Genomic DNA, 11,617 nt, shown 5'->3' with positions numbered 1-11,617 from the left:
GAAACCCTTGTCCCAATTCTACAAGATTATAGGAGAGAAGTGACTCCCCAGAGTGATATTGTAACCTACACACATACATGTGCCATACATTATTATAAAAAAATAATATAAATGCAAAAAAGTGGCTAAAGATATGGTTCAGTGATAAAATGCATTCAGTTCTTTTACAAAGCACCAAGATCCAATTCCCAGAACACACATGGTGGCACAGGACTGTAAGTAACTCTTATTTCAAAAGATACAACATCTTCTTCTGTCCTCCTTGGCCGCCAGTCACACAGGTGCTATACATATATACATAAGCACCTATACACATAAAATAGAATACATATATGTATAAATAAAAATATTTTAATACAAATGCAAGAGTCAGAAGCAATAAAACCCTAAATACAAAATGCAAGCATAATTAATTAGAAGTTCCCAGGTAAAGAAAAGCAAGTATACTCCTATACTTCCAGGGTGACCAAGGAATAACAAAGTAACCTAAACAGAGCACAGAAGTGTAGGCTGACAGCACAGACGGAACACAGCCCACTGGCAACTGTGACTCTGCTAGTCTGTCATTTGTTCCAGAGAAAAATTAAACAGGAGAGTCCTAGAGGAATTGATCACTACAAACAATAGCATTGCTCAATCACCACAGGGTAAGAAAGCAGTTCTAGCAACAGCCTTGAGCTCAAAAAAATAGTTTCTTTTCAGAAAATGAGGAGTCAATGTCACTTATTTTTCCCCTAGACTACAGGCTGGTATAGCACAGTGATGTCCTGATAAAGAATCCACTATTGGAAATAGCACTGTCCCAGAGGACAACAGCTTCTATATATCCTGTCTCTTGGACACAGGTATCTCACTATACTATGAACCTTTTTCCCAGTTAGGTACCAGGGAGACGGAACAGTTTATATAGTACTTGCCATTCTCTGATGGTCCGAATTCATATTCTTAACACCCAAGAAAACCTAAAAAAAGTAAATAAATGAATAAAACTTGAACTGACAGATACTGGGGATCCTAGTAGCTCATGGATCACCCAGTCTAGACAACCAGATCCTCATGAAATATAGCCATATTGAAAATTAAATAAATATGGAAAAGTAGAAGGGAAAATTTGCAGAGGAAGGAAGAAGTTCAAAGAGGCTGGAGAGTAATAAAAGGTAGTAATGAGGATTAGGATTTTCTTGCTGAGAAAAGACAAAATGACTAAGGCAACTCTCATCAAAGAAAATATTTAATTGCGGCTGGCTGCAGTTTCTCAGGTTCCATCCATTATCGCAGCAGGAAACATGGCATCATATAGGGCTGACATGGTGATGAAGAAACAGCTGAGGGTTCTATATCTTGATGATAAGACAACATGAAAGATTGTTGTCAACAGGAACCCAGGAGTTGTAGGGCGCCCTCCAGTGGTGAATAACGGTACTGCACATGTGCGGTTTTTGCACCTGGTGTCAGTTGGCTGTTAATATGCTAATGAGGAGCTGTACCATGCTAGTGAGGTGATTCATTCTCCGACAATCCCTGGAGGACAAGTAGTGGGGTGATAGTGGGATGACAGTGGGGTGATAGTGGGGTGACCTGTGCCCCGCCAATCCTTGAAGGATTATTAGCATACTGTTGTTTATATAAGGTGAGCGCTCTTGCTGTTTGTGGTCCCGTGTCCCTGTTCAAGAGAGCTGTACAGTAAAGGCTTGTTCGCAGAAGAATCCTGTTGCCGAGTGTCGTTCTTACTGGCGAGACATTGGGTGAGTGATATGTGGTGCCGAAACCCGGGAACCAACATCGCCAGTGCCGAGGGGACCCTTCAGTCAGAACTGCGAGAAGGTAAATTAAAAGGTAAGCTTCGAGAGGCATGCTACTTTTTGGAAGAGAGCATGTCAGAAACGGAGCAGAGTGAGAAATTAGGCTTCGAGAGGCATGCCCCTTTTTGGATTTAAGAGAGCATGTCAGAAAAAGAGCGGAGTGAGAAATTAGGAGCGCGCAAAAAGAAAAAGGATACTAAAACAAAAGTGAAAGAGATACAAAAGGCGGAAGAAATGCCGCCGGGGGAAAAAATAGGTGTGCCCCGGAGGACAAAGTACAAGTCATCTGGAGAGGATACTTTGTATTCATTAAAAGAATTAGAAGCCTTAGAACTGGCTGGCAGTGACTCTGAGCAAGAGTTGTCAGAGTCGGAGGAGGAGGAATTAGAGGAAGAGACAGCCATATATGAGGAAAAAAGATATGGGCCTAGGTGGAGAGCCACTGTGAAGAAACTGAAAGTTATGGATCCTTTGTGGGCAAGGCTGGTAATTTTTTTTCTTTGTGTGGGATAGAGAAGCCACAGACAGCAAGCTTAAGCCCGGACCAAAACCACTTTGGCTAATGGTCCCTGCCTGCTTAGAGGATAAACGATGTGAGGAAGCTGTTAGAGCCGTTAGGACAGGTCAGAGGGTCCTTGCAGAGCAACAAGAATGTATGTCAGAGGGAGAAAAGGTCTCGAAAGAAAAAAAGAAAAGAAAAGGAGATAAAAGGAACAGAGAGAAGGCAGAGATAAAAAAAAGAAGATAATCAGGACCAGGGAACAAATAAGATATATTCTTCTTTAAAAGCCTTGACCTTAGAAATGTCAAACAATCTAGAAAGTATCACCGACAGCCTAGAGAAAGTGAAACTAAAGGTAGAACCATGGGGTCCTGGGCCTCCCACAGAGCAACAAAAGGAAGCGCAGGACTCGACCTCAGTTCCACCACCAGACTCGTATTGAAGCCTCAAATGGGAACTCAGGTAGTGGATACAGATTTTAAAGGCCCCAGTAAGCAGAATTCAGAAGGATCGCAGAAATTGAAAGCATGTGCAAAGATAAAGATTTGGGGTAGTGGTAGTGGTCAAAAGGGGACAAGGTAATGGTAAAATGTTTTTGTGTATGTGTTCTTTTAGAGTTATGTTAAAATCTAGAGAAGCAAAGTCGATTCTCATAGATGCTTTTAGTCTTTGGACCCTGACTAGAGACAGTTTACACCCTAGACAAGAGAGAGAATGGGGTTGAGAAAAACAATCCTCCCCAACTTTCCACTGATGCTTTGGCAAAAGAAGGAAATGAGCTTAAACTTTTTGGAGCTCTCCTGGGAACAGAAGGAGGTGGGAGATGTCTTGCCTCCTTGCTGGCTCCTATTGGAGAAGTGCTTATTTCTGGTTCTGGGTTCTTTAGGTAGGATATCTGGGTCCTTTTGGTGGAACACCATCTAGTTCTTTTCCTCTGTGTCTATTGTCTGTCCTTGGTGCACCAAGCTGTCCATGTATGTCAATTTATGTCTGGGTTTTGCTTCTCGTTGCTTGAATGTTCTATGTTTCATGTTTAAAAGAAACGGTTAAAATTTTAAATGCTGGTTGATTCACCCATTGATGTAGCTTTAACTACTTTCAAGAAAGGAACAAATAAATAAAAAGTTTCAATTGGCTTTTGGAGCCTGCATCTGTAGCTAGACGCCTAAGTTGGCTGGGCAAGCTCCCCAGGGGGCTGGCTAAATGTTTATACTAGCCAATCCTAAAGACACAAGGAGCTTCACAGCTTCTAAGGAAATGGAACTGATGGCTGTCTCTCTTAGAAAAATCTTTGACTGTGATTATTGGACTCAACAGGTGACAAGGTGTTTCTCTTAAAACTACAGCTAGAAAAAGTAAAAATGGTGATTGATTTAAATATTAAAGGTATGTGTAGCCACTTCATTTTTGTTTCTGATTGGTTTTAAATGTATAAATATTCTCTACATGTCTTGGTTATGGACTATTGTCTTTTAAGTTATTGGATATGGTTAAAAAATGTGACATTGGTAACAGAAAGTTGACATAAAATTGGTAAATTTGGATAGAGTCATTCTAGACAACGTGTGGCATGAGCCAATCTAGGGAAAAATGTCTAAATTGGGATGATATTTTTATGGAAATCTTATCCTAGAAACCAGGCTTCTAAAATATTTTAAGGCAATGTCTCTTTATTTAAGTATTGGAGACCATCATGTGTTCATATGTAGGAATTGGCAGTCAAATCTTGTAGCATGAAGGATAGACTCAGTGTTTTGGAAACTGGATTTTGGGATGATGAGGCTGATCTCGAGGAAGAGGCTGCTCAGTGTGAGAGGGAGAAATATGAAGATTGTAGCACCCTAGAAGTGGCCTATGCAAAAGTGGTTAAGGTGCTTGAAAAAAATCAATTGTTCATAGCACCTGAAAAGGTTCAAATGGGCCAAATGGGGGAATAGCTAGGAACTAAAATTACTCCTCATAGTATTTCCCCTCAGAAAATTAAATTACAAAAAGATCATTTAAAAACATTAAATGACTTTCAGAAATTACTAGGAAGCATAAATGGGATTCGACCCTATATTAAAATGCTCTATGTAGATTTACAACCACTTTATGAGATCCTGAAAGGGGATTCTCAGCTTACTTCACCCCGTGTTTTACCCAAGGAAGCACGATTATCCTTGAGGAAAGTAGAAAAAAGACTGGAAAAGGCAATGCTAAGAAGGTACAAAGACTTTCTTTTAGCTCTTTTTACTCTAAATTTCTTAATTTTGGATGCACATGGTCGCTCTACTGCGGACCGCCATGCTACTACTACACCTGTGACTAATGCAGAAGTAAAGTGGAAGGATGTCTTAACTGAAGAACGGCGTGGTCCAGATCCCGTGATTTCGAGATCTAGGGGAGCGATTTGTGTTTTTCTGCCGAATCAAGGAAATCCAATATGGGTACCTGAGCGCTTGACTCGAAGATTGCCTTCTGCTCTTCATGAAGATGAGACTACGAACCCTAGTATTACTGGGAATGGTAATCCAGGTTGATTCACTTATCTTGTGGGCTAATGCCAGATCCTGACCAGTACCCATGCCAATTCATAGCAACTCTACTGTTTTGCCAACCTTTTTCTCTACTTCCTGTTTGCGTGATGTTGCCTGTATAGTGCCAAATGGAGAAATGCCCCAACAGTATGCCGCCACTAACTTTTCTCTGTCGCATACCTTATGTTTTACTGTTAAGACCTCTTCCCTGCCCTGCGTTTGGTTGTGTAGAGCCACATTTCAGTATTCAATATAATATAAGCTCTAATGTGAGCAATGTACCCATTTGGCATCTGGCTTTTTATTAGCTAATCAAAGGATAGATTTAGTTCAAGAACAAATTGAAGCACTGTATCATATGACACAGCTGTCTTGCGTTTCCTCCCTTAGAGGTTTATGCATTACTCCTTTGCGAGCTAATTTTTCTCAGCATTCTCAACAGAGCAAAGAAATCTCGAATTATCTGAAAGGAAACTGGTCCATGAAAGCAGAGCAACTATCAAGACAATTGCTGATGCAGATTGCTGTCCTCAACAGCACTAGGCTGGACCCCATCACAGTTGAAGACTTTACCTCATGGATTACCAATGCTTTCTCCCTTGTTAAGGAGTGGGCGGCATGTTTGCCTGGGGAGCTATTGTCCTCCTGGGATGCAGAGTATGTCTCTGGCTTATTGGCCGTTTAATAAGAGAACATGCCAGACACAAAGTGGTTGTTTACCAGGCTATGACCGCCATCAAAAAGGGTGTTTCTCCCAACATATGACTGGCCTCTTTGAAAGATTAAGAGTTCGCCCTAGATCATTTTTGTCACTGTCATATGGCGTCATTGTATCCAGAGACGGGCAACTTTCCTTGAGCTCGGACCAACCTAAGACATGGGGCCCAGTGGCGATAGGGAAACTCTATGACAGTTAAGGCCGAGTTTGGATGAGAAGGACCTAAGACAGGAGAAATGACAAGATTGACGTGACACCCAGATCTAGACCAGTCATTTTATTAAACAAAAAAGGGGGAGATGTAGGGCGCCCTCCAGTGGTGAACAACGGTACTGCACATGTGCGGTTTTTGCACCTGGTGTCAGTTGGCTGTTAATATGCTAATGAGGGGTGGTACCACACTAGTGAGGTGATTCATTCTCAGACAATCCCTGGAGGACAAGTAGTGTGGTGATAGTGGGGTGATAGTGGGGTGACCCGTGCCCCGCCAATCCCTGAAGGATTATTAGCATACTGTTGTGTATATAAGGTGAGCGCTCTTGCTGTTTGTGGTCCCCTGTCCCTGTTCAAGAGAGCTGTACAGTAAAAGCTTTTTCGCAGGAGAATCCTGTTGCCGCGCATCATTCTTACTGGCGAGACAGTGGGCGTCCGACAAGAAGTCAAGTCTCATTCCCTACAGGGTAAAGCCTGAGCATAGAAAACCTAAAAACCCACCTCACAGTATCACTCCTCTTCAACTAAGGCACAACTACTCCAACAAGGCTATGCCACTAATACAGCCATGACATGTGGGCCAAGCACTCAAACACATGCACCAAGAGAGGCTATGTCTAATCAAAACAGTACCTTGTGGAGAAAACAGAAAAGTACTTGAAGCAAAATGCAACAAATACTTGGGTTTTTCTCTTTAACAAAGGAGGTATTGTAGGTAGAGAGAGAGAGAGAGCAAAGAAATGCAAATACAAGAGTCCACTGAGGAAGATTACAAACAAATATATAGCAGCAAGCTAGAAAGCCAAGGAGAAAATAGACCAAATCCTGGACATTTGTGATCTACCAAAACTGCAACAAAAAGAAAAGCAAGTTTCCAGTTTCTGCCTACATTCAGAACTGACCTTGTGCCACAGCTCACTGTACCCAGCTGCTACTGGGAGAAAACCTGTCCCCGGGAGTGCTGACAAATCTGAGACCACAGGTAAGACTACCACTTCTGCCCCAAGAGATCCACCAAGAGCCCTCAGGAAACAAGTAACTAGGAGTAATCTGGGAAAGGAAGTTTGTGGTTTCTGCCTGCACCCGGGCTGACACTTTGCCACAGTTCTCTGTATACAGATCCCATGGGGAGAGAGCTGGAATATCAGATATGTGGACAATCCTAAGAGCACAGGGAACACCACCAACACTGTTTCTATTTCTGGCCCAGTAAGAACCTGTCTGGAGTCATCTGGACATGGGAAACAAGGAACAATTTGGGAAAGGATCATTTCTGTTTCCACGTGCACTCTAAGCTTATCCTTTGCAACAGCTGTCTGTACCCAGATCACACTGGAAGAAAGACTGACTCCAGAAGTGCTGACACAAAAACTTATAGGAGGGGCAGCCTGTGTCAGAGACAGCAAGACTAGCTAACACAAGAGATAAGCAGATAGCCAGAGGAAAGGGCAAGACCTAAGCAACAAAAATCAAGGCCCTTTGGAATCATAAGGACCCAGTTTTGCTACCATAGCAAGCCCTGGGTGCCAAAACACACTGGCAAAGAAAGATTTTGATTTTAAAATCACAACTCATGATGATGTTAGAGAACTTTGAGGAGGATATAAATAGCCCCATTAAAGAAATACAGAAAAGCAGGTAGAATCCCTTAAAGAGGAAACACAAAAATCCTTTAAAGAATTATAGAAAATCACAATCTAACAGATGAAAGAATTGAACAAAACCATCCAGGATAAAAAGGAAAAATAGAAACTTTAAAGAAATCACAACTGGAGACAACCCTGGAGATAGAAAACCTACGAAAGAGATCAGGAGACAGACACTAGCATAACCGACAGAACTCAAGAGATAGAAGAGAGTAGCTAAGAGGCAGAATATTCTATAGAAAACATTTACATAACCTTCAAAGAATATGCAAAGATTTAGGGATGTTTCAATATACAGAAATCCATAAGCATAATCTACTCTATAAATAAACACAAAGAAAAAACACATGATCATCTCATTAGATGCTGAGAGAGCAATTGAAAAAATTCACCACCCTTTTAGTTTAAAAATTGTAGAAATATCAGGAACTCAAGGTCCATACCTAAACATAGTAAAAACAACATACAGCAAATGAGTAGCCAATATCAAACTAAGTGGAGAAAAATTTGAAGCAATCCCACTATAATCAGGGACTGAACAAAGCTGCCTACCCTCTCACTACCTATAGCATATAGTACTCAAAGTCGTAGCTAGAGCAATTAGATAACAAAAGGAAGACAAAGTGATACATATTAGAAAAGAAGAAATCAAAATATCACTATTTGCAGATAATATGATAGTATTCTTAAGTGACCCCAAAAGTTCCACAAGAGAACTATTAAACCTGATAAACAACTTCAGCAAAGTGGCTGGATATAAAATTAACTCAAACAAATCAGTAGCCTTCCTCTACTCGAAGGATAAAGAGGCAGAGAAAGAAATTAGGGAAACTATACCTTTCACAATAGTCACAAATAATATGAAATACCTTGGTGTTACTCTAACCAAGCAAATGAAAGATCTGTTTGACAAGAACTTTAAGTCTCTGAAGAAAGAAATCGAAAAGATCTCGGAAGATGGAAAGATTTCCATTGCTCTTGGATTGCTCATATTATAAAATGGCCACCTTGCCAAAAGTGATAAACAGATTCAATACAATCCCCGTCAAAATTTTAACTCAATTCTTTATAGAGTTAGAAAGAGAAATTTTCAAATTTATTTGGAATAATAAATAAAACCCAGGATAGTGAAAACTATTCTCAACAATAAAAGAACTTCTGTGGGAATCACCATCCCTGACATCAAGTTGTATTACAAAACAATAGTGATAATGGTCTTGGGACAGAGATAGCAGGTAGGTCAATGCAATAGAATTGAAGAATCAGGAATGAACCCCCAAAATTAGTTCGCTTGGTCTTTGACAAAGAAACTAAAACCATCCAGGAGAAAAAGATAGCAACAAACAGCATGTAGAAGAATGCAAATCAGTCCTTTCTTATATCCCAGTACAAACACGCGCGCACACACACACACACACACACACACACACACACACACACGCACACTAGAAAAAAGGAAACCAGTTACACTCAAAAAATGACAAAAAAGAAGGGAAAAGCCTTGAATATATGGCACTATGGAAATTTTCTGAACAGAACACTAATGGCATATGCTGTAAGACATTGAATAGAAAAATGGGACCTCATAAAATTGCAAAGCTTCTGCAAGGTGAAGGACACTGTCATTAGGACAAAATGACAACCAATATATTGGGAAAAGATCTTTACATATCCTACATTTGATAGAGGGCTAATATCCAAAATATACAAAGAACTCAAGAAGTTAGACTCCAGAGAGCCAAATAACTCTATTAAAAAAATGGGTATAGAGCTAAACAAAAAATCTCAGGTGAGGAATATCGAATGGCTGAGAAACACCTAAAGAAATGTTCAACAAGCTTAATCATCAGGGAAATGCAAATCAAAAGAATCCTGAGATTCCACCTCACAACAGTCAGAATGACTAACATAAAAAAAAAAAAAAAAAAACCCTTAGGTGACAGCAGATGCTGCCAAGGATATAGAGAAAAAGGAACAATCTTCAGTTGTTGATAGTATTGCAAGCTACTACAGACACTCTAGAAATCAGTCTGCAGATTTTTCAGATAATTGGACATTGCTGTACATGAGGACCCAGGTGTATCACTCCTGGGCATATACAGAAAGGATGCTTCAACATACAACAAAGACACATGCTTCACTGTGTTTATAGCAGCCTTATTAATAATAGCCAGAAGATAGAAAGAACCCAGATGCCCTTCAACAGAGGAATGGATACAGAAAATGTGGTACATCTACAAAATGGCATACTACCCAGCTATCAAAAACAATGACTTCATAAAATTCATAGCCAAATTGATGCTACCTGGAAATATCATCCTGAGTGAGTCTGTCCCGAAAACACACACACACACACACACACACACACACACACACACACACACACACCCCACACGGTATGGACTCACTTATGAGTGGATATTACCCCAAAAGCTCAAATTATGCAAGATACAGTCCACAGACTATATGAAGGTCAAGAAAAAGGATGACCAAAGTGTTGATGCTTCATTCCTTCTTCAGTCGGGAACAAAAATATTCATAGGAGGTGTATAGAGACAACATTTGGAGCAGAGGCTGAAGGAATGTCCTCTCAGAGCCTGCCCAACCAGGGGACCCAGCATATCAGGATATACTAGACAATATTGATGAAACCAAGAAGTACATGCTAACAGGAGCCTGATACAATTGTCTCTGAGAGGCTCAGCCAAAGTACAACAAATACAGAGCCAAATGCTAGCAGCAAACCATTGAACTGAGAAGGGAGTCTCCATTGGAGGAATTAGAGAAAGGGTCGAAGGAGCTGAAGGGGCTGAAGGGGCTTGCAACCCCATAATATCAAAATTACCCACCGATTAGAGCTCCCAGGGACTAAACCACTCCCCAAAGAGTACACATGGATAGACTTATGACTCCAGCTACATATGTAGCAGAGGATGGCCTTGTTAGACACTAGTGGGAGGAGAAGCCCTTTTTCCTGCCAAGGCTGGACACCCACATTGTAGGGAAATATCAAGGCGCGGAGGCAGAAATGTAGGGTGGTTGGGGAGGGGGAACACCCTTATGGAAGATGGTGATGGAGAAAGGATAGGAGAGTTATGACTGAAAAACCGAGAAAGGGAAAGCATTTGGTGTATAAATAAAAAATATCCAATAAACAAATGAAAGAGAAATGTGGGTATGAAGATGATTACAATAAAATAAAATATGAACAATATTGTCCAACTAGAAAAAGTTTTTAAAACTATTATAGACATGTTCGCTCAGGCAAAATAAAAAAGAAAAGTTAAGAAATAATAAAAGGAATACAGGACAACAAAGGTAAACAGGAAGAAGCCTTTAAAGAGGAAACACAAAAATCCCTAAATGAATTATAGGAAAATAAAACCAAGCAGGTGAAAGAATTGAACAAAATCATACAGAATCTAAAAATGGAAATATAAAAATAAAGAAATCACAAAAGAAGACAACCCTGGAGATATAAAACCTAGGAAAGAGAGTCATAGAAGCAATCATTACCAACAGAGTACGAGAGATAGAGGAGAGAATCTAAGGGGCAAAATATACCATAGAAGACACTGTGACAACCATCAAAGAAAGTGGAAAATGTGAAAAACTCCTAACCCAAAATATCCAGGATATCTGAACAACATGATTAGATCAAACCTAAGGATATTAGGTATAAAAGGGAGCAAATATTCTGAACTTAAAAGGCCAGCAAGTATCATCAACAAAGTTATAGAAGAAAACTTCTGCAACCTAAAGAAACTGATGCCCATAATTATACAAGAAGACTACAGAACTCCAAATAGATTGGACCAGAAAACCGTTTTCTCTCTACATAATAATAAAAACACCAAATGCACAAAACAGAAATATGAAGATTAAAAGCAGTAAGAGATAAAGTTCAAGTAACATATAAAAGCAAACCTACCAGAATTTTATCAGACTCCTCACCAGAATGGATGAAAGCCAAAAAATCCTGGGCAGATTTCCTACAGACCCTAAGAGAACACAAATACAGCTCAGGCTACTATATCCAGTAAATCTTTCAATTAACATAGATGGAGAAACCAAGATATCCCATGACAAACCAAAGTTACACAATATCATTCTGCAAATTTAGCCCTGCATAGGTCCTGCCAAGGCTTGACCCCTCCCTAACCAATGTAGAAGAATGTCTGTGTGGGGATCTTGGGAAAGAATGGGTAGGTGGGTCG

The 11,617-nt window shown here is 40.2% G+C and overlaps 1 protein-coding gene across 2 annotated transcripts; it reads left to right on the top strand.

The window, feature by feature from the left end:
- The first annotated feature begins 1,441 nt into the window (after positions 1–1,441).
- LOC148005575 (uncharacterized) lies at positions 1,442–6,146 on the top strand. Of its 2 annotated transcripts, none has more exons than XM_087551566.1 (3): positions 1,442–1,836; positions 3,622–3,690; positions 4,621–6,146. In XM_087551566.1, the coding sequence occupies exons 1-3, from the start codon at positions 1,755–1,757 to the stop codon at positions 4,824–4,826; spliced, it is 357 nt and encodes a 118-aa protein (XP_087407692.1). In that variant the 5' UTR covers positions 1,442–1,754; the 3' UTR covers positions 4,827–6,146. The 2 variants fall into 2 exon arrangements, with proteins under 2 accessions (XP_087407692.1, XP_087407691.1); XM_087551565.1 differs by lacking the exon at positions 3,622–3,690 and having other exon boundaries at positions 1,489–1,836; positions 4,621–4,812; positions 5,266–6,146.
- The last annotated feature ends 5,471 nt before the right edge of the window (positions 6,147–11,617 follow it).

The sequence above is a fragment of the Rattus norvegicus genome, chromosome 5, assembly GCF_021556685.1.
Source record: "Rattus norvegicus strain SHRSP/BbbUtx chromosome 5, alternate assembly SHRSP_T2T, whole genome shotgun sequence".
Taxonomy (NCBI): domain Eukaryota; kingdom Metazoa; phylum Chordata; class Mammalia; order Rodentia; family Muridae; genus Rattus; species Rattus norvegicus.
This window is presented reverse-complemented; position numbering and strand designations above follow the sequence as displayed.

Coding starts and splice junctions, on each gene's coding strand:
- LOC148005575 (XM_087551565.1), top strand. CDS start 1,755: ATGTGGTGCCGAAACCCGGGAACCAACATCGCCAGTGCCGAGGGGACC. Junction 1,837..4,620: donor GCGAGAAGGTAAATTAAAAG/GTAAGCTTCGAG, acceptor TGACTAATGCAG/AAGTAAAGTGGAAGGATGTC. Junction 4,813..5,265: donor CCCTAGTATTACTGGGAATG/GTAATCCAGGTT, acceptor CATTCTCAACAG/AGCAAAGAAATCTCGAATTA.